The 22879-nt window shown below is 39.1% G+C and overlaps 1 protein-coding gene across 1 annotated transcript in view; it reads right to left on the minus strand.

Annotated features, from left to right (window-relative positions):
* Positions 1-1684: 1684 nt before the first annotated feature.
* clpxa (caseinolytic mitochondrial matrix peptidase chaperone subunit Xa) overlaps positions 1685-22879 on the minus strand; it is a 47180-nt gene continuing 25985 nt past the window's right edge. The window contains exons 7-14 of the mRNA XM_060852897.1: positions 15707-15883; positions 15044-15208; positions 12863-12951; positions 7940-8104; positions 7276-7575; positions 6301-6393; positions 5558-5664; positions 1685-2637 (exon numbers count right to left, since the gene is read on the minus strand). Of these exons, the coding sequence (XP_060708880.1) occupies positions 2547-2637; positions 5558-5664; positions 6301-6393; positions 7276-7575; positions 7940-8104; positions 12863-12951; positions 15044-15208; positions 15707-15883 (1187 nt within the window). The 3' untranslated portion in view covers positions 1685-2546. The remainder of the gene's footprint in view (positions 2638-5557; positions 5665-6300; positions 6394-7275; positions 7576-7939; positions 8105-12862; positions 12952-15043; positions 15209-15706; positions 15884-22879) is intronic.

Below are 22879 nucleotides of genomic sequence, written 5' to 3' on the forward strand. Positions count from 1 at the left end.
AAGACAAAGCGTAGTGGTGAAGGGTTGTCTTTCAGACTGGAGGCCTGTGACCAGTGTAATGCCACAAGGATCGGTGCTGGATCTTCTACTTTTTGTCATTTGGATATGAGCATAAGAGGTACAGTTAGTAAGTTTGCAGATGACACCAAAATTGGAGGTGTAGTGGACAGCGAAGAGGGTTACCTCAGATTACAACAAGATCTGGACCAGATGGGCCAATGGGTTGAGAAGTGGCAGATGGAATTTAATTCGGAAAAATGAGGTGCTGCATTTTGGAAAAGCAAAAAGGGGCAGCACGGTGGCACAGTGGTTATCACTGCTGCCTCACAGCGCCAGAGCCCTGGGTTCAATTCCTGCCTCAGGCGACTGACTGCGTGAAGTTTGCATATTCTTCCCGTGTCTCTGTGGGTTTCCTCTGGGTGCTCCGGTTTCCTCCCACAGTCCAAAAATGTGCAGGTAAGGTGAACTGGCCATGCTAAATTGCCCGTAGTATTATGTGAATGGGTAAATGTAGGGGAATGGGTCTGGGTGGGTTGCGCTTCAGCGGGTCGGTGTGGACTTGTTGGGCTGAAGGGCCTGTTTTCACACTAAGTAATCTAATCTAACCTTAGCAGGACTTATACACTTAATGGTAAGGTCCTAGGGAGTGTTGCTGAACAAAAAGAGACTTGGAGTACAGGCTTATAGCTCCTTGAAAGTGGAGTCGCAGGTAGATAGGTGTTTGGTATGCTTTCCTTTATTGGTCAGAGTACTGAGTACAGGAGTTGGGAGGTCATGTTGCAGCTGTACAGGACATTGGTTAGGCCACTGTTGGAATATTGCATGTAATTCTGGTCTCCTTCCTATCGGAAAGATGTTGTGAAACTTGAAAAAGGGTTCAGAAAAGATTTACAAGGATGTTGCCAGAGTTGGAGGATTTGAGCTATAGGGAGAGGCTGAACAGGCTGGGGCCGTTTTCACTGGAGCGTCGGAGGTTGAGGGGTGACCTTATAGAGGTTTACAAAATTATGAGGGGCACAGATAGGATAAATAGACAAAGTCTTTTCCCTGGGATCGAGGAATCCAGAATTAGAGGGCATAGGTTTAGGGTGAGAGGGGAAAGATATAAAAGAGACCTAAGGAGCAACCTTTTCACCCAGAGGTGGTATGTGTATGGAATGAACTGCCAGAGGAAGTGGTGAAGGCTGGTACAATTGCAATATTTAAAAGGCATTTGGATGGGTATATGAATAGGAAGGGTTTGGAGGGATATGAGCTGGATGCTGGCAGGTGGGACTAGATTGGGTTGGGATATCTGGTCGGCATGGACAGGTTGGACGGAAGGGTCTGTTTCCGTGCTGTACACGTCTCTATGACTCTAAATGAAGAAAAGTAAATATTCCTCTTACACTGTTCCTCCCCTAAAATTTGGTCCTCTAAATCCTCCTGCTCAATTATGATAATTGTGGTACAGACTTCATGTATTGTTCACTACTTCTACCCCAAATTTAAGACAAACGCCATCTGGCATTTTCCCTGCTGCAGATACTGTATATAGTATCTACTCTAGTTTACACATACTGCTCTAAGTGTGTGCCAGTTTTTGGATTTTTGTTATTCTCCCTCCCAAGTTCCCATTAATTGTTTAAACTGTTCCATGTGTACCTGGTCACTGTCTATTTCAATAAAGTCAAAAATGTCACAGTTTGTAAAGTGCTCACTGTACACTTTATTTGTACAACCAGAGATTTACAATAATTCATTTTTAAATCCTTTAGTGTTCCAAGAGGCCAACTTCTAAAGGACAAAAATCCATCCTGTTCCTGGTCAACAACAGCATAAAAGGAAGTACAGAAAAAATATGGTAAGGGTTTGTTTCTTGTGCAGCCTATTAAATGCATCTAAAACAATGGTAAGTACACTTTAGCACAAGCAACATGAAACCAAAATCATTTCCAAACTATTGTTATCAAAAATTGAAGCTGAAATCCCTGCAATACCTGTGTTAGTAAAACCTGTTTATTATTTAGTTCCATCAACACTTCTTATGACCCCCTTTTGCCTCAATTTGATTCCTAAATCCTAAATGCAAACAGGGATTCTAAATTAAAAAAACTTTGTAATTTGACCACAGCACATCTAGCTCAAAGTAACACTGAAATTTCTAGATGCACGAGAGAAAATTAAAGGGATATTCAGTAATATCTTGTCCCTTTTATGGGGTGCAGGGATGCATATTTTGTTCCTGAACAGTTACTGTAGGGAAGCAGCTGCTAAAAATTGTAACATAAACACATCCATAAATGTGTTTACAGTAAAATTCACAGAGCATAATGGCCACTGTACAAAATTTTGCTATTATACAAATACATAATGAGTTTCACTGGTCTGCTGAGATCATGTCAAGGGGAGACTTTCAGCCCTTTCCAAAAAGCTGTTCTCTTTAAAGGATAACTCTCTGGTGAGCATAAAGGGTTAATAACACATTTAAAATTAAATAAAATAAAATACTTTCAGTATTGTATGAGACTCATTTTTTTGCACAAATTGTTCCAAATTATAGCTGTTTAATTATTAGCTGCATCTGCTTGTCGATGCCATCGATCATCTTCCACACCAGAATCGTATTCTTCTTCAATAGGTTCCTTAGACGGGGCTCTAAACACAAAATATTTATTCAGATGAAAACAAATTACTGGAGGAATGCACATATTTAAAAAAATAGCAAACCTGCCAGCAAAGCTGATTTTTTAGAAAATTCTTTCATCTATCACTTTGCTAAAAATGAAATATTTAGGGGTTGTAACAAAATTTATTTCTCAACTTCACTGCAGTACTGCTAAGCTGGTACTGACTGTGGTTAAATTCAGGAAACACTTGATAAAAAGTTGTGCTGATTACTCTGCCATGATGTCCTTTGGGCAAGCAGACTAAATTGAATCAACAGTAAAAAGTAACAATCCAGACTAAGTATCAGCAGTGTTCATAAACCCACAGTTTATGAACACTGCAATATATGTAAAGCTTGTGAGGGGTTGGTGGGGGGAAATGGGGACAAGCCAGTCAGTACTGATGAATTCTCTCAGGATACAAAATATTTTACATGCTGCAAAAGCACATGAAAAATGACACGAAAACACAGTTTCATAGCAACCAATTGCTATGAAGAGCCAAGCCACTATGTTTTATTGTCGATGGAATTTTGTTGATTTATGTGACAATCCATCTTAGGTAATAAATGAAGTCTGAAAGAATTGGTACAGTTACAATTGAACTCAGCCAGGTTTAAAAACCAAGCTTCCCTTGGCTTTTCTGTCATTACCAATCTTTCAGCTTGGTTCTTCCGCAAATCACAGAACTTTCCATAACATGACTCCTCCAGAAAGATTTGGTCCCAAGTCCCGCAGAATAATTTATCCAAACCTCTGCTCTAATTAGTCCCCGTCAGTTCTGATTAATTATACATTCCCAACATAATTTGATCTGATGTTGGAGAGATAATGTAGTGCTACATTTCCTCATACACTGTACTCCATCTACGAAATCAATAAAGGTGAAAAGTGCATCATGGCAGAACTATTTGCTGCCAGAAAGGACTTAACAGTTTACCCTATACGCTTCAGGGAGGATGGGAGAAAATAAAGCAGAATTATATATTTTGAGTCAGATTTGAGTTAATTGAAAAAAAATTAATTAAAACAAAGAGAGACCACATTAAAGTTTCTAGTGAGACCACTGTGCTTGCTGATAGTCACTAGAAATGTCTTAAACATTGTTTCAGGAATCTCAAATGGATTTGACTTGTTTCCAGGCTGTGATTTGAGGGAAAAGTAAGATCTATTGAACAGAGCATTGTGCAAGGGTTACAAATAGCTTATTCCAGTTAGTCAGGACTGACAGGCAAGTATACAAAGAACTTCACAGTCCAAGATACTGCAAGACCAATGGATTTCAGAGAGTTCTATGGGAAAATCTGCATTTCCAGAACTTTAACTGTGACGCTGCTAATAATAATCTAGTTCTATGGCTAATTAAAATTGGCTAACAGTGTTAAACAGGAGCTTTTATCCGTCTGGTAAGTAGTGTAGCCCAGACTCAATTATACAAATACACAGAACAGATTCAAAGTTTGTGAGAAGATTTGTAGATCGGGTGTTCGTTGTTGTGGTTCTGTTCACCTCTATTGACAAAACCCTAGCCAGAGAAACAATAGCCAACCTGCTGGACATACAGAACAGACAACAGGACGTTGAACCTATCGACAAAGATGGCATACTCAAACTACTGGACCTGTGCCTCACAACAAACTTCATATTCAACAACCAAATATATGAACAAATCAACGGCACACCCATGGGCTCACCCATCTCTGGACTCATAGCAGAAGCGGTAATGCAAAGATTAGAACAAACAGTCTTACCGCAAATTCAACCCAAACTCTGGGTCAGATATGTGAATGACACCTTTGTAATCATTAAAAACACAGAAATAGAGAACACACACCGGATCATCAACGCCACACTCACAGGAATCCGATTCACTAGAGAGGAAGAAAAGGACAACCAACTCCCATTCCTAGACATGATGGTACAGAGAACAACTAACGGAGATTTCACCACAAAGGTATACAGGAAAGCCACACACAGAACAAGTCCTGAACTACGAAAGCAACCATCCCAACACACACATAAGAAGTTGCATTAAGACACTGTTCAAAAGGGCCACAACACATTGCAGTACACCAGAACTGCAAAAGAGGAGGAAGAACACTTATACAATGTATTCGCCAAAAACGGATATGCGTACAATTTCATCAACAGATGCCTAAGGGAAAGACAACAAAACGAGGACATGCCGCAACCCAAAGGACTAGCCACACTACCATACATCAGGAGCATTTCAGAACTGACAGCCAGATTACTGCGACCACTAGGACTCATAACAGCACACAAACCAACAGCCACTCTCAGACAACAACGCACTAGAACAAAGGACCTGATACCCAGCATGAGCAAAACCAATATAGTGTACAAAATCCCATGCAAGGACTGTACAAAACACTACATAGGACAAACAGGAAGACAGCTAACGATCCACATCCATGAACACCATCTAGCCACGAAGCGACATGACCAGCTATCCTTAGTAGCCACACACGCAGATGACAAGCAACATGAATTCGACTGGGACAACACTACTATTATAGGACAAGCCAAAAAGAGAACAACCAGGCAATTCCTAGAGGCATGGCACTCATCCACAGATTCAATCAATAAGCACATCAACCTGGACCCAATATGCCGACTATTGCAACAGACAGCTGGAACTGACAACCGGAAGCGGCAGATTCAAACCACTACAAATGGCGGAGGAAAGATCACAGAAGCGCTTCACAGGAGGCTCTCAAGCACTGAGGATGTCACCTAGACAGGGGACGAAACGTCTGCAACACAAATTCCCAGCTCAGTGAACAGAACCACAACACAGAACAGACGGGAATCATGTGTAAATTTTGGGCATAGGCAGATTCAGTGAAATCTTCACGTTTTCCAAAGCTACATAACCATTGAAAATTTACCGTATATATGCTGGTGGTTTCTTTCCATCCACAATATCTTTGTCCACTTCTACTGCTACAATGTCTGAATTTGGCACTTCAAACATTGGCTCCAACAGTAACTTCTCCTGAAAATACATTTAGCTTTTGCAAGTTATAGTTCCACTTAATCACACTTCTCACCCCCACCACCAAACACGACCCCCCGCCTCAATTTACTAACCACAGAAGCTCCCAAGTAAGTCTTGGTTGTCTTTAAGACTTCTGAAAATTTCACTTAATTCTACCTTGAAATGGCTATACCAGTTTGAAGGTGCTGCTTTGATGCCAAGCATCCAGTAGTCCCCCAGTAACCCCATGGGTGGCTCTGTGAAAATATGTTTGATTACCCTTTTGTGAGGCACATTGGATCATTATCTTAAAAGGGGTGATATAAATGCAATTGTTGCTTTGCAATCCTTAGTTTTTGAAAGAAGACTATAGGAAATATATCTTAAGATTTCACAAAACTGCAGGAATACTACAGAAAGCAACCCTGTCTCAAAAACATACTGCACATCTCACCATTATAACCAGCTAATTATAAAATTCAAGTTTAGGTTGAAAATATATGTTACTAGTTGGTGGTTTGTTTACATTTGATATTGAATAGACACTCCAGCCTACACAATCAAAAGCCCCAATCTCTCACTCTTCGCAAACTAATTAAAGAACAACAGTAACAGTCATAACTAGCCTTTTTAAGAACCTTTGTAGTATCTTACCATGATCGATCTAAGGCCCCGGGCACCAGTTTTCCTTTCCAGAGCCAGTCGAGCTATAGCTCTCAAGGCATCCTCAGATACATTAAGATCACACTAAACAAAATATTAAAAATTAAAGTCAGCAACGCATTCACTAAAAAAAATGACTTCACAAATTACTGTCTCCAGAGACAACTGTTAAGTCAAATGGTTAAATCTAAATTATATATTCTCTAAAAAGACTCAGTGGAAATTATTTTATGACACGTTCACACTTAGCTCAAGGTTTTCAATTCTTACATATCATTCACTACACAAAGAGTATTTGCAGTGCATGTTTTAAACAATAAATCTTCTACTGATTCAGTTATTATATTTTTGCATTTAAAACATGACACAGAAGCTTGTAAAATGCTAACTCTATACCAACTGATAACATAAATGCATAGACAATCAGCAGCTGTCATTCTCAGCCAAAGCTGTCACAATGCTGCAATGCCAAAAAAAAGGTCAAGCAGAAGCTAAAATCCAAATACCACTTTTGCGCAACTGCTTTGAGAAGGTATATAGCTGGTTCCCAGTGGAGGATGATCTATTCCCCAAAGAATATTTCGAAGAGGTATTTCACGTTAAAACAAACACAAAAATCAGACATAATTAAGGACTAGCACAGACATTAAGAATTTTTCAAATCACCTTCATTTCCAGCAAAGTAATTCTCAGATGGTTTAATCACATCATGAGCAATGTAAATAGCAAAGAAACTAATGAAAATCTGCATTCCAATGAGGCTTGCAAAACTGATTTACAAGAGGTTATATAAATGGACCCTAAGCGGGAAAGCAGGGTCTTTCCATTTCTTTCCTCCCATGTTCCACATCAAAAACAAATGATCAAAATAAAAAGTAAGCTATGCCATTTACTATGCAGAGGGAAAAAAGGCAAAAGAAATTCCCTCTTTGTTAACCAAGAGAAGAGAAGAGTAGTGACTCACACCTTATCCATACTAAACAAAGCCTGGTACTGTGGGACGACAGCATTTCGAGGTTCTGTTAGAATTCGCACCAATGTATCTTCATTTAAACTATGTAGGGGAACTATCACAGGCAAGCGGCCTACAAATTCTGGAATCATTCCAAATTCTATCAGGTCCCGGGCCTCAACATGGCGAAGTAATCTGTCCTTTTCTTCTAATTCCTGCACAGTATTATTATCACCACTCGTATTTGCTAAATCAGCAGCGGCTGCTGCCCTTCTCCCTTTGCCGAGGTTGGAGGGCGTGCCAAATCCAAGATACTGTAGAAACAGAGACAGAAACTGTAATTACTATGCCGACACATGCACATTATTTACATTGCCAAAAAGAAACATCTATAATCACAAGAATTTTGTTCAGAATAGCTAAATTTCAATTATGATAGAGTTGATCATTCTATTGATGCTCTCAGAAGAGCAGTATGGAAATTATTTAACTTCCTATTCAAGGATAATTATCAAGTTTGGCCCCAAAGAAATCACAACCAATAATCTGCAGGCATTGACTGCCTGAAAGATGACTATTTGAATAAGGTTCCACTGGGGAACACAATACTGATTGCAAAAACATGTGGCTGATTTCTCATAACTAACAAATAGAGAGAACAAGTCAGAGAAGCCATACCTTTTCATTCTTTCTCCTGCTGATAATCCTATCTAGACCATTGAAAGCACCAGATGCCACAAATAAAATATTAGTCGTATCCACCTGGACAGTCTCTCCTCGTAATTTCCTAGAATTTTTTTCTGGAACATTTACAATTGTCCCCTCAAGCAGCTTCAATAGCCCCTGTGTGAAAGAAAATTAAATCTTTACAAACATATACATATCATGTCGACTAACTCAACCAGAATTATTCATACTTCAGCTGTGCACCACTGTTACCTTCTTACAACAGTTTAAATAGAAAATAATCTACTAACAGCTAGCAATCATAAAACAGTATGCAGAGGCGGCCATTTGACAGTGAATCGCTAATAGCCTGTAAAGAGGAATCCAGACAATCCCATTCTTGTCTCACATCTGTGCAATTTCTTCCTTCTAAAAAAAATTAATCAAATTCCTTTTTGAAATCTATTGAATCTCTATCCACTACATTTCAAATAGTACAATCTAAATCCTAACTACTTAAGAAATGCTTTCTCATGTTACCACTGGTTCTCCAGCAAAATCATCTTAAGTCTGTGGCTCTGGTTATCAAACATTCAAACCACTGGAAATAGAGAAATTATCTAAACTTTTAATGACTCTATCCTCAATGCCTTTGCCATATGTTCTCTTAGCCTTTTCCATACTCAGGCGGAAGAGCAAAAATTCTTCAGTCTGTCCTCATTCCTGGAATCATTTCAGTCAATCTCTACTGTGGCCATTTGAAAGTTTTTATATCCTTCCCAAGTATGGTACCTGGAGGTAGACTATATTCTAGCTGGAGCTTAACTAATGTTTTAATTAAGCTTGGAACACTGTCCTGCCCGTTGCACTCTATGGCTGTTTGTACAATGTCCAGAATTCCAAATATTTTGTTAACTGGTTTGTTAACAAGTCTTGGTGCCAAAGATTAACATAGGAGGTATAGTCAGTAAGTTTGCAAATGACACCAAAATTGGTGGACAGCAAAGAAGATTACCTCAGAGTCCAATGAGATCTTGGTCAGATGGGCCAATGGGCTGAGGAGGAGCAGATGGAGTTTAATTTAGATAAATATGAGGTGTTGCATTTTGAATAGGCAAATCAGGGAAGGAATTAAATATATAATGGTAGCGTGCTGGGGAATGCTGCTGAATGAAGAGATTTTGGAGTGCAGGTTCATAGTTCCTTCAAAGTGGAATCTCAGGTAGATAGAATAGTGGAGAAGGCATTTAGTATGCAATCATTTATTAGTCAAGAGCATTCAGAATAGGGGTTGGAAAGTCACGTTGGTTAGGCCACTTTTGGAATATTGTGTGCAATTCTGGTCTCCCTCCTCTGGAAGGATGTTGTGAAACTGGAAAGGGTTTATAAAAGAGGCTGAATAGGTTAGGGCTGTTTTCCTTGAGAGGAGGCCGAGGGGTGACCTTACAGAGGTTTATAGAATCATGAGGAGGATATGTATGGATGGGATAAATAGACAAGGTATTTTCCCTATGTTGGGGGAGTCCAGAAGTAAAGTGCATATCTTTAGGGTGATGGTGGATGGTGGGGTGGGGGGGGGGGGGGGGGGTGGGTTGAAAAGGAACCTAAAGGGCAACTTTTTAAAGCAAAGGGTGGTTTGTGTATGGAATGAAGTGGTGGAGGTTGGTACAATTACAACATTTAAAAGGCACCTGGATGGATACATGAATAGGAAAGGTTTAGAGGGATATGAACCAAGTGTTGGCAAACGGAACTAGATTAATTTGGGATATCTGGTCAGCATGGATGAGTTGGAGCGAGAGGGCCTGTTTCTGTGGCTATTTGTGTACATCTCCATGGCTATTTGTGCACAAAAGAAAACCTCTTTTTTACACACTCCCCTTAAAATTACAGTTCAGCATGTATTAGTTCTCCTCTCCTCTTTACTCTCAATAAAATATCACAAAACATTTGTGCCGAGTTTCCTTTGCCATATTGTTTGCCTATTCCAGCAGTCCACGTGCTCCTGAAATGTATCAAGTATCCTTGATTAGTGGTTACATTCTTGAAAATTACAACTTTAAGTATGGATTCCCATAGGGATCAGTGTTAAAGCCAGAGTTAGGTTTTGAAGGACAACATCTGTCAGAAAAAAAGACTTTCCAACAGTTGAAATACCATACCATACTTGTCTGCGCTGTGCATTCCTAGCTGGAATCATTTGCAAACCAAAGCAAGGAAAGCTTCAGCGAAGTAAATAGGCTTCTTTATTGTTGGGAAGTATTTAAAGAAATTTACAGCACAAGTCCCTCAACTACAGGTAGAAACATCAGAGAAATGTAAGAAATAAATATTTAAAGCAAAGTTACTTCAGAACCTATACCAGCTGTTTACAAGATGATTTTTGACTACAGTGCGCAGACATAACAACACAAACTCCAGCAGCTCAATCAATGGTCCTTGTGATGATGTGAGAGATATAATGACAATACACAATCAGGATGTAAGGTATGTTAAAACAGGTAATGTCACATCAAATGAGAATTAAAAAAAATTAAAAACGGAAAAGCTTTAAGAGAACAGATATAAAACTCCAAATACTACCTCAGTGTTTTACTAGTCTTCCAACCATTATCTCAGTTGCACATTCTGGCATCATAGAGTTCAAACTGCATAACAAATCCAGCAGTGGCAATCCCATGACCTTCCGCAAGGAAAGTGCTTTCAATATTTTTAAGTTAGGCTTGAAGAAGAACTTGAAGGTAGTAGTATTGCCATGTATCTGTTTGCTTGTCCTTTTAGATGGTCATGGCCATTGGTTTGGAAAGTGCTGTCGACAGACCTGTGATGATTTTCTGCGGTGTATTGTATCGATGGATATACACTAATGCTACTGAAGTGAAGCATACCTAAACAATCAGGCAGGCTGCTTTTCCCAGATGGCATCAAGTTTGTTTTGTTGAAGCCGCTCCATCCAGGTATTTGGGGAGCATTCCTTCACACTCCTGACTCTTGCCTTGTAGATGGTGGACATCCTTTGAGGAGTCAGCTGGTGTATTACTCACTGCAGGCTCTGACCTGCTCTCGTAATCTGTGAATTCGTGTGACTTGTACAGTTCTTTTCTGATCAATAGCAACCACCGAGGGGGAATACTGGGGGATTTTACAATGACGCCATTGAACACCAAGGGGCAATGTTTGGATTCGCTCTAATTGGAAATGGTCCTTGATCTTTGTGTAATGCAAAAGTTAGTTCCCACATGTTTGCCAATGCTTGTATATTGCCCAAATCTTGCTGCATCACCTGAAGAGTCATGAATGATGCTCAACTTTTCACAATTATTTGTATGCACCCCCACTTCTGATATCACGGTAAAAGCTCATTGAAGAAGTAGCTGAAAGTGGTTTGGCCAAGGACACCACCTGGAGGAACTCCTGCTTAATGCCTCTTGCTGTAAGGACTGGCCTCAACCAGGGGATGTTAATGGAGGAGTTGGAGATATGCCATGTTAAGAGGCTTCAAATTCTTAGAAAATCCATCCCAGTTACCAAAGTAGCAGTGCCACACAACACGATGGAGGCCTTTCTTAATGTGAAGACAGGACTTTGTCTTAACAAGTGCTGAGAGGTGGTCATTCCAACTGCGACTATCATGGATAGATGCATTTGTGGCAGGCAGATTGCTGAGGATGAGATTAAATATTTTTCCCTCTTATTGATTTGTTCATCATCTACCACAGACTTGTTATTTAGAGTTAGTTAACAATGAGCAGTGGTGATAATGAATTAACTTGGTGATGGAACTTTGAAGATTCTACCTCTGAAGTATATTTTCTGCCTGTGGTACTCTCCATGCTTCCTCCAAATGGCATTCAATGTAAAGGAGTACTGACTTAATAGCTGGGTGTGGTTGTGACCATGTTATCATAATCAGCAGATAGCTTCCTTGCCCATGTTTGGCAAATGCCAGGAGACTTCAGGAATCTGGAGGCAACTTTGAGGACTTCCAGGGGAATTCACTCAACTGCACAACACTGTGCTGCAATCTCTATTGTCTGTCCTGCTAGTGCGATAAGACTTACCTGGGATTGTCTGGGTCACTATCTACAAGGTACAGTTCTCTAATGATCATGTCAGACAATTGTTTGATCCAGCTGAGACAGTTATCCTAAATTTTGCACTAGTTGCCAGATGTTAGTATTGCCTTTGCAGAGTCAACAGGGCTGAGTATGCCATTGTTGTTTCTGCTGCTTGGGTTGATGCAAAGGTTTCCACCTGGTTTCATTCTTTTGAGGTGTTTCAGCGATTTGATACAACAGAAAGACTTACTAGGACATTTCAGATGGCAATTAAGCAACAACCACATTTCTGTGGGTCTGGAGTGAAACATATTCTACAGCAGACAGGGAAAGCAGATTTCTGTTCCTAAGGGACATTAATGAAACAGATGCGTTTTTTTGACCATCGACAATGGTTTCATGGTCACCATTAGACTTTTAATTTCAGATTTCCTTTTGAATTTAAATTCCACCATCAGCCACGGTAAAATCTGAACCCAGGCTTCCAGAGTCTCTGGATTACTAGTCCATGTTAATATAATTATTCCGCTGCCTCCCAGATTGCTTGTCCAAATGGGTGCTAACTTCTTTTTGGATCAAGGTTTCCAAAATCTTCTCTATAAATGATGTTGAATTGACTGCACTTAATGGCCACTTTTAACTTCTCCATTTCTTATGAAAATATTATAGCACAGAAACTTTAGTCCTGAGACTCTGTTCGGGTCATAATATCACCTACCAACTGTAATATCCACCTCTTGCCTATTTCTTGGTCCTCCAAAGCCAAAAATGAAACAAACAATAATCAGTAAATTATTTTGTCACAAGAATGTTGAAAAGTGTTTATCTAAAAATATTTTCCCGTTAGCTCAATTGATTGAAACTCCTGGTCACTTACCTGCTGAACACCTTCACCACCCACATCACGTAGTTGATGAATCCCTGGCACACTGCCAATCTTATCTACTTCATCCAAGAAAACTATTCCTGGAAAACAATAAAACAGCAAAATGCACACAAAATCCCACAAACAGCAATTAGCCAAATGACCAATATATCTATCTGCTGATCGCTGTGCTGTAAATGTCAGTCATTACACAGAGAATGGAGAAAATTGCTACAGATAGTTTTATTAAATTTGGCAGAAGATACTGCTGCTTGATGTCTCATTTCAAAAAACAACATCAGCAATATTACAGGACCACTCAGTATTGCTATCAGGAAGTGTCAAGACCATTTGCTCAAAGTTGCAGTGGGAATTAAGCCCATAAACATCTGACTTCAAGTTTAATTATGAAGAAGATTGCATAATTTATCTCCCTAAAGATACATAAAATTAAGTACTTATTAATTTATTATTGTAGTGTAGGAAATATGGGAATCAATGACTTAGTGTGAATTAATGTCTGACAGCGGATAGTGGATCACTGACGGAGAAGATAACATCAAAGATTACAACTTTTGAATTAGTCAACAGCACACAGAAACCACAAGTCATGATGTTGCGCAGTGGCAGTAAGATGACCTTTAGGCCAGGAGGCCTAGGTTCAAGTCCCACCTGTGTAATGACAGGCTAATTACAGCTACACTACTGAGGAGTTTTGGTCAGTAGTGGTGCTACTAGCTACTGGTTTTGCAGTGATAGAGTGATGACAAAGGTACCAGTGAAACAGAAGATCACTTTAAAATTCTCATGCCAAGCTGCATGGACTATTCTGTGGCTTCAGTGAGAATTGTACCATCTACCCTTGACAGCTCTGGGTGCTTTTGCAGTGATTTTTCGTTGTCAAAAGTAAAAGAGTAGAGCCAAACACAGTTAAAGCATAAATGTCCAGAATGAACTGTAATAAAGAAATGAGGTGATCATATTACTGTTTCCAGTACATGAGTACAGAGTGATACATCCTGTACGTATACTGGTGCAGAGGGAGTTTGAGGTATTGACTAGAACTAATTAAATTTTGGTGTGATAGGTGGAGTATATTTCTAATTTTTTGCATTTAAAATCTTGTGAAAGCCGGTGTATGCTTGTGAATAATAATGTGCTCTGGGACTTTAAAAGGATCAGTATTAATTTTGCAGAAGATGACATCTCATTTTGGGTTAGTCAACAGCACCCAGAAACCGCAAGTCATGATGTTGCGCAATGGTAGTAAAATAACCTTTCAGCCAATGTCATCTTTATCAAGAAGAGCATCAAATGTGGGACTCTTTCACTTGGTGAAACACCCTGGTCACCATGATCCATACATGTATTGAAAGTATTCTTTTAAAAAAGTATTAGTCTTTGAATTCAGAGTTGTGACTTACTGATCTAAAGACCTTAATTCAAACTTCATCATGACTGAGGTCCTTAGACGGCACCTTTCAAACTCACAGCTACCACAGTCTAGAAGAACAAGGGCAACAGATGCATGGTAACGCCATCACCTGCAAGTTCCTTTTATGTCGCCAAATAAATACTTTGGAAGTATTTTATTTCAAGATGGCAGCTCATCACCGCAGTTTCAAGTGCAACTAAGACTAAGCAATATGTGCTGGGTCAGTGAGCAAAACTCACATCCCAAGGATGAATAAGAGTGATACTTTTGATTGATAAATTAAACAAAGGAAAACCTGATAGAACATTGCGCTTATTCTTTAAAATTCTATCAATCTCCCAGTAATCTGGGCTTTATTTCTTTTTTTGAATTTCAGTTCATGAATAAGCTTAAAATAGCAACACATTCTTCATTGAAAAATTGCCAACATGAAAGGTAAAAGCTTCATTCACAGAATACTGTACCAGCAAATGCTTCAAGTTTACCAGGTGTGTGAATAATGAGACAATCAATCAATCAATGCCCTTTCATCATCTCTGGAAGATCACTTAAAATATTGAATTTTAATTGTTACCAAAGTAATTAATAAAATATCTGAAAAAACAGTATATTCAGTGAAATGCTGTGAGGCTATTATTTTTATTTAATTTGACTGGGCAATATGAAGATTCGAATATAAAATTAAACTTGGAGTGCATGCTTAAATTTAGGCTGTTCAAACCTTAAAATGGATAAAATTAATTTTCCACAAATCCTACCTTGCTGAGCTTTATCAACGTTGTAATTGGCATCTTGCAAGAGCTTTGCAACAACTGATTCGATATCTTCACCGACATATCCAGCTTGGGTCAGAGTAGTACAATCACAAATGGCAAAGGGAACCTCGAGGCATCGGGCGAGGGTCTGTGCTAGTAAGGTCTTGCCTAACAGAAAGAAAATCTTTTATTTTACATGTTTACCATCTTTACAGCTAAACATTTCCATCCAAAGGACAGAGTTGGTATGGTAATATAGTCACGTTCACAGAACTAATGTGTGTGCTGCATCAGAAAATAATAGCGTGCGTACACAAAAGAAAATACTACATAAAAGTCTAAGAGCATTCAAATGATTGATAGAGAACATTAATTATTTCAAAAATGTGGTTTGATTCATCATAGGATACAAATGCAATACATGGTGTCTAAAAGGAAGCATACCAAAATGATCTAAAACCTGCAGCCATCCATCTGCAAGAACTATTAACACTGCACTGATCTTACACAGAACAAATTCTCTTATTCTGGGTACTTGCTTAGATTTGAACTCAAATGACGTACAATTATGACAACACTTGTTAAGCTCGAATAACTGCATTGCACTGTGATCACTGTAAAGCTTATTGCAGCACTATAAATACTTGTTTCCCATTTTAAGCTGACCTGATCCTGTGGGACCAAGCAACAGAATGTTGCTTTTCTCCAACTTAATGTCATCATGAGTTGAGTCAAGAACCTCTCCTCCTCGCTTCTCTTGAGGAATTGATTGGCTTGCTTGCTGCTGCATAGAAGCTCCAAGTGCATTACTGTGTGGACTGATGCCTGCAATCTGCAGCAACTCTACAGGGAGCAAAAAGTAAAACAAAAGAATCTCAGTGTTTTACACTATTTCCACAGATCCTGCAGACATTAGGATTGTGGTAATGTTGTTGGTTATCATTGCAATGCATGTTTCACATGATGGTTTTTCTAACATGTTTGTAGAATCACATTAAGTAATTTAAATAATTCATTACATCTTAAATATTTAGGTTATTTGCGCCAGCAAGTGCCTAATGAAATGGGACAGATTAAAAAGATATCAGTGATTCAGAGATGTTTTAAAATTATCACTCAAAAGGATTTACAAACTTCAATCACACATGTTGATTAAAACAGAACATATTTTTCAAAATTTTGTACTTGGATTAAATATGTAAAGAAATTTGTAACGATTTGTTGCCAAAGCAGGACTGAGTAATAAAATGCTTACATATTCCATGGTTGTAGGGTGTGTGGGGATCAACCCAAGATGTCAGTGATGCAGGACAAAAGATTGTCCAATTACATACAAAGTTTCTCTATCAAGTACACCAGGAATAACACAGGGACAGTAAAGCCTAGTCTGAATAAAGCACATGCACTGAAGAAAAATAAATGCTAGTCAGTTGTTGTAAAACTTATTCCATTTACAGTAAGTAAACTCCAGCTCATGAGATTGAGAAAAAATAAAAGTGCTCCAATTCTGAAATAAAAACATGAGACTGCTGCAACTATGGTTAAAAAGAATTGCAATCAATGTAAATCCTGACTACTGCCATCTTTTCTAGGTTAGCAAAGATTGAACAAAGATTTTTTCTTTCCCCAAACTTGGGAATCTCTTTTTCAAATATCAGTCTTCTTTCCTCATTCTAGGTGCTTGTGACCCACAACCATTTAGGAATAACTCCAAGGTTTCTGACACTGATTAACTTAACACACTGGTATAGTAGCTGAACCATACAGAGCATGAGGGCAACAGGTTTCTTCATTTTATGTATAAAGTTCATTAATGCCAGATGTAATAATAATCAGGGACACAACTAGCCTCAGTAGCCCTGAGTTTTGAAAGTTAGTCAGGTTCTGTTTACATAAATGCTGTTTGAGTAAACATAGATACAATTGTGGATACTGAGAATCAAAAGAAATAGTGCTTCAAATTAACTTGCAGGACTAATTAGGTGATAGCGAGTTTTGAAAAGATTTGTAGCTCAAGTTGAGGTTTTGGATGTAGGTTTGCTCGCTGAGCTGAAAGGTTCATTTTCAGACATTTCATTACCTTACTAGGTAACATCTTCAGTGGACCTCATGCAAAGCAATGCTGAAAATTCCTGCTTTCTATTTATATGTTTGGGTTTCTTTGGGTTGGTGATGTCATTTTCTGTTGTGATATTATTTCCTTTTCTCAGGGGGTGGTAGATGGAGTCTAACTCAATGTGTTTGTTAATAGAGTTCTGATTGGAATGCCATACTTCTAGGAATTCTCGTGCGTGTCTTTGTTTGGCTTGTCCTAGGTTGGATGTATTGTCCCAGTTGAAGTGGTGTCCTTCCTCATCCGTATGCGAGGATACTAGTGAGAGAGGAACTCTATCAACAAACACATCGAGTTTAGAGTGGAGATTAGAGTGGTGCTGGAAAAGCTCAGCAGGTCATGCAGCATCTAAGAAGCTGGCCTCCTGGTCTAACATTGATTTTCCTGCTCCTCGTGTGGCCTCGCGCACAGCACGCTGGCGCCTAGTCTCCTGAGTGGGTCGGACTTAGCAAGTGCTCGCTGTGTTAATCCCATCGAACTGATTGGGGGAAGGGAGAGGCTTCAACAATGCTGCAGGTCCCTTATACAAAAGTGTGTCTGCTTAGAAACAAACCCTGAGAAAGAGAGCGGAAACAAGGCAGGCAGAGCAAGGAAAAAGGAATCTTTAGAAAACTCCGAGCCCCAGAGGAGAGGCATTGAATCAAGTTAATCAAATAATCAATGATCCAAACAAAATAGTGCCCACCCACCTCGTTCAGACAATCGAGCTTCCTCTGTACTATTTTCATTTCATATTCGTTCACACCCACATAAACTTTCCATATTCTCAGTTGTTTACCCAATTTTACTCCTCCCTTACATCCTGCAGTTGAAGCTTAGATTGAAACTCAAGCTGTTGCACATTTGAACTTCTTGGGGAAAAAAAAAACAATTTAGACACGTTAATGATACATCTCCATGGAAGGAGACGATTTGAACCAGGGCCTTCTAGCTCAGACATAGAGACACTACCACAGCACCACATAACCCCTTGACTTTTGCTGTTGTCCCTACATCCAAGCACCTTTAACAGATGGTCACTTGTCATTCTCTAATTAATTGTTTGACCAAACAATTCAGGCCACAGCATTTGAACTCAACCCAGGTACAAGTCTGCAATAGTGACTTAATAAAATGACATTCAAACCACACTGTTGTCTCAAGATTATGTTTCATATGATTTTACACCATTAATTAATCAAAGTAGGCATTAAAATTTCAAAATGTGTCAGTGGTGCTATTTTTCTCTGTGACTGCTACCAGGATATATTTGCAAGGTATACTGTGTTTAGCCAAACTCTATGAATATACAAGAAACGAGCCCCGTATCCCAGCAATCTCTCACACAAAATTTATGCAGGAGATCTGAAACTCTCCAGCTTAGGCTCCTCTGCCATTTCACTGCTGTTTGACACAGGTTATCATGATGTGCTGCAGATACTGTTCATCCACAATAGAGCAAATGGAACAATTTTCACAAATTACCTCACACACAGTATCAACACAGGCTGGTAATTCACAACGAAGGCCCCAGCAAAATTTCCAATAATAGAAGAGAAACAAAACTCAAGCCCCAACGCTGAGAGAGATGGATGACCTTTGTAATTCTAACTAACCTTCTAATTTTCTGCCACAGATGCTAGTTGAGGCCAAAACCAGAATATTTCAAGATGGAGGTAGATGTAGTTCCTGCGACTAAAAGGATCAAAGGGTATGGGGCAAAAGCAGGAACAGGTTACCAAGTTGGATGATCAGCCATGATCATATTGAATAGTGCAGCAGGCTTGAATGGCTCACTCCTATATATATTTTCTATGGTTACATCCATTTCTAACTTTGAATGACTGAATGTTATACAGCCATTCAGTAATTCCCACACATCAGGTATTGATGTTACTAAATACAAATGTTTCATTGTTAACTATATACATTATCATTTTGCTAATCACAAAAAAAACTTGTATTTATAAAGTCTCTGAGTAAATAGCCAAAGGTGGAGCAGAAAGATGATAACAAATTTCTGGAAGATAACCAAAAGCATGGTTTGAAAATATCAGTGTTTTGAAGCTATTCAAAGGGCAGAGAAGTTAGCTCTTTAGGTTACTTCATTGTCTTACCTATGCAAACAGCACAAGGACTAAAGATGTTAAACTCAATAACTGCATTCATAACAGTGATTTGATTGAAAAGTGCACCTTAGAAGACATCTTTGTACAGAATGAGTTGTCATTCCCATTAGCAAACGAATTCGCAAATTATTCAACCAAGTGGTATGTCAATGTGGAGTCAGAGATGTACAGCAAGAAAACAGACCCTTCGGTCCAACTTATCCAAGCCAATCCGGTATCCTAAATTAATCGAGCCCCATTTACAAGCACTTGGCCTGTGTTCCTCTAAACCCAACCTATTCATATACCAATCTAGATGCTTTTTAAGTGTTATAATTGTATCAGCCTCTACCACATCCCCTAGCAGTTCATTCCATATACACATCACCTGCTGTTTGAAAATATTGCCTTTTGTGTCACTTTTAAGTCTTTCCCCTTTCACCTTAAACCTATGCCCTCTAATTTTGGAGTCCCCTACCCTGGGGAAAAGATCATGGTCCTCATGATTTTATAAACCTCTATAAGGTCACCCCTCAGCCTGACATTCCATAGAAAAAAGCCCCATCCTATTATCCCTGTACGTCAAACTGTCAAACCCTAGCAACATCCTTGTGGATCCTTTTTAAATCCTTGCACATTTAACAACATCCTTTCTTCAGCAGAGAGACCAGTATTGAATGCAGTATTCCAAAAGTGTCCTAATGAATGCCCACTATATGAATGCATTGGCCAATAAAGGCAAATGTAGTCAATATCTCTTTAAAGAGACATTTCAAATGCACACAGAGACCAAACGTAGATTTAAACTTGGGTTGATCAATAAACTATTAAAATTTAACAGTACTAAAAAAAAAATACCAATTGGAACAAGATAGTTGGTACAAGAAAAATAAAACTTGTTTCAGAATGTGGAAATTATACTCATTCTGAGGAATAGCCTCGGGTTTCAACCTTTCACTATAAGCCAACCTATACACGGGTGTCGTCACTGCTTTCAAAGTATGTGCAACATATATGCCAGAGTTCTAAATTTTAAAAAAAAATTATGCCAATATGCTTGAACTAAAATAGTAAGTACAAATGTAAATGATGAAATGGAAAAAAATAAATTTTGAATGAGTTAATATGTGAAGTGATAAAATCGTTGTTTAAAGCAACATAGATGATTAGTATATTTTACTTGCAGCATAAATATATAATTAATAAAATAAATTACATAAGGCTAGTGAAAGTCACAGTTTTCAAATAAACAAACTGACTAATTTGATCCTCGCAGCAACTGACAGACTAAATAACTTGCAGAAGTTATGTACGGCAGGTCAGATTTCCCAGAGACTGCGTGCACCAGAATTCCTGATTCAGCAAATTAATGGAAAGCTTTATAACAGCAGAGCCGAGGGTGACAATTCTGCTGGAAAAAAGTTTGAGCAAATTGGGCTGGTGGCATTAAACTTAATGATTAGGTTTAAGTGCCAGCTACAGTGTGGTCTATTGTATTAATGGTTTTGTCAGGGACAATGCAGTTGCTACTTCACTTCAAAATGGAATACATTTGGTCAATGCTAGATCAAATTAGGCATTGCCTCTAGCTGAACTATTAGTTGGACAGTTACACAGATGACTGAATGATTTCAGAACTCATTTCACTTTTTAAAAAATAAACTAAACCTTTGATGTCAACCCTGAGTCAGGTTCAACTGAGACTGATTTGATTTTCATTGGAAGCAGGACAACTTTACCAAAGTAAACTTTGCACGGTCAGGGAGAAGAGATCATATCAAGTGAGTATATAGTTCAGGGAATAGGGAGGCAACGCGGGAATAGAACTGGTAAATCTTTCTTAAAAGTTTATAATTCGGTAGTCTGGTGAAAAGCTTAATAAGTAGCTGACTCAACTGATAGTTATTAATCACTGAAGCTTGAATATATCCTTAATAGGTGTTATTTACTATTGAACGTAACTAGTGCAAGTCATCTCTAGCTCACATAGCTCAAGTTAAGAAAGGGTCTATTAAAAGCACATGATCAGGAAGTACAGGTCACATCCAGAGAGGGGGACAGAGCAAGTGAATATATAATTTGGTGAATTTGGAGACAACTTGGAAAGTTGGTGCCGAAGGAAAGAGGTGCTTTTTGTGGCTCGTGCTTTAAGGTTTTTTTTAAAGAGACAGAATAAATCGAGACCCAGAATCAGGTGCCAGCACAAATAAGCAACATCACAGATAAACCACAAGTTCATTGGCTGGTGGTTGCAACTATTTATTTATTCTATTTATAGGTTACTTTCAGACTGAAGGTAAATAGGGGAAATACGTGCAGGTTACAAACTAAAAGACCAGTAGGATTTTTTTTAAAACATCAAATTAGGAACTAAATAATTAAACCAGAGATGCAGGGTCAGCTGATGTATTATAACTGCATGATGTGGGAGCTAGTGGACCCCACTGTGGTTTGTAGTGACTACATCTGAAACAAATGTTGGTTCCTTGAGGAACTGTGGCTCAGAGTTGATGAACTGGAGTCTGATCTTCGACCACTGTGACACATTGGGAAGAGTTACCTGGAATCTTTAGACTAACTACATGGAATGTGGTCAGCAGTCAGGGACAGGACGTTGTGACTATGAACAAGGCAGGTAATTCTTTGAGGAAGTAACAAGTAAGTTAGGCAAGAGAGAATCAGTGGACGTTATCTATTTGGATTTCCAGAAGGCCTTTGACAAGGTGCTGCACAGGAGGCTGCTAAATAAGACAAGAGCCCATGGTAATCGGGGGAAAATATTGACATGGATCGAGGACTGGCTGACTGGCAAAAGGCAGCAAGTTGCGACAAAGGGGTCTTTTTAAGACGACAGCCAGTGACTAGTCGAGTTCTGCAGGGATCACATTGAGACCATAACTATTCACATTAAACATTAATGATGTGGATGAAGGAACTGAGGGCATTGTTGCTGGGTTTTCAGATGACACGAGGATAGTTGGAGGGCAGGTAGTGTTGAGGAAGCAGAGAGACTGCAATGGGAATTGAACAGGCTCGGAGAGTCCGTAAAGAAGTGGTAGATGGAATACAATGTGGGAAAGTGTGAAGTTGTGCACTTTGGTAGGAAAGAGAGAATCATAGACTATTTTCTAAATGAGGAAAGTCCTGAGAAATCTGAAACACAAAGGAACTTGGTCATCCTTGTTCAGAATTTTCCTAAGGTTAACATACAGGTTCAGTGGGCAGTTGGGAAGGCAAATGCAATGTTAGCATTCATTTCAAGAGGGCTAGAATACAAGAACAGGACTACACTGCTGAGGAAGTGTAAGGGTCTATCCACACCACATCTGGAATATTATGAGCAGTTTTGTTCACTGTATCTAAAGAAGGATGTGGAGGGGTCTGGAGGTGGTTTACAAGAATGATTCCCAGGATGAAGGGCTTGTCATAAGAGAAGCGATTGAGGACTGTACTCGATGCAGTTAGAAGAATGGGGGGTGGGGGGAGGGGGAATGCACTGAAACTCAGATAGGCCTGGATCGAATAGACATGGCAAAGATGTTTTGACCAGTAGGAAAGATTACGACAAATGGCACAGCCTCAGATTAAAGGCGTGACCCTTTCAAATGGAGATGAGGAGGAATTTCTTCAGCCAGAGAA

The sequence above is a fragment of the Hemiscyllium ocellatum genome, chromosome 39 (genome assembly GCF_020745735.1).
Source record: "Hemiscyllium ocellatum isolate sHemOce1 chromosome 39, sHemOce1.pat.X.cur, whole genome shotgun sequence".
Classification (NCBI taxonomy): domain Eukaryota; kingdom Metazoa; phylum Chordata; class Chondrichthyes; order Orectolobiformes; family Hemiscylliidae; genus Hemiscyllium; species Hemiscyllium ocellatum.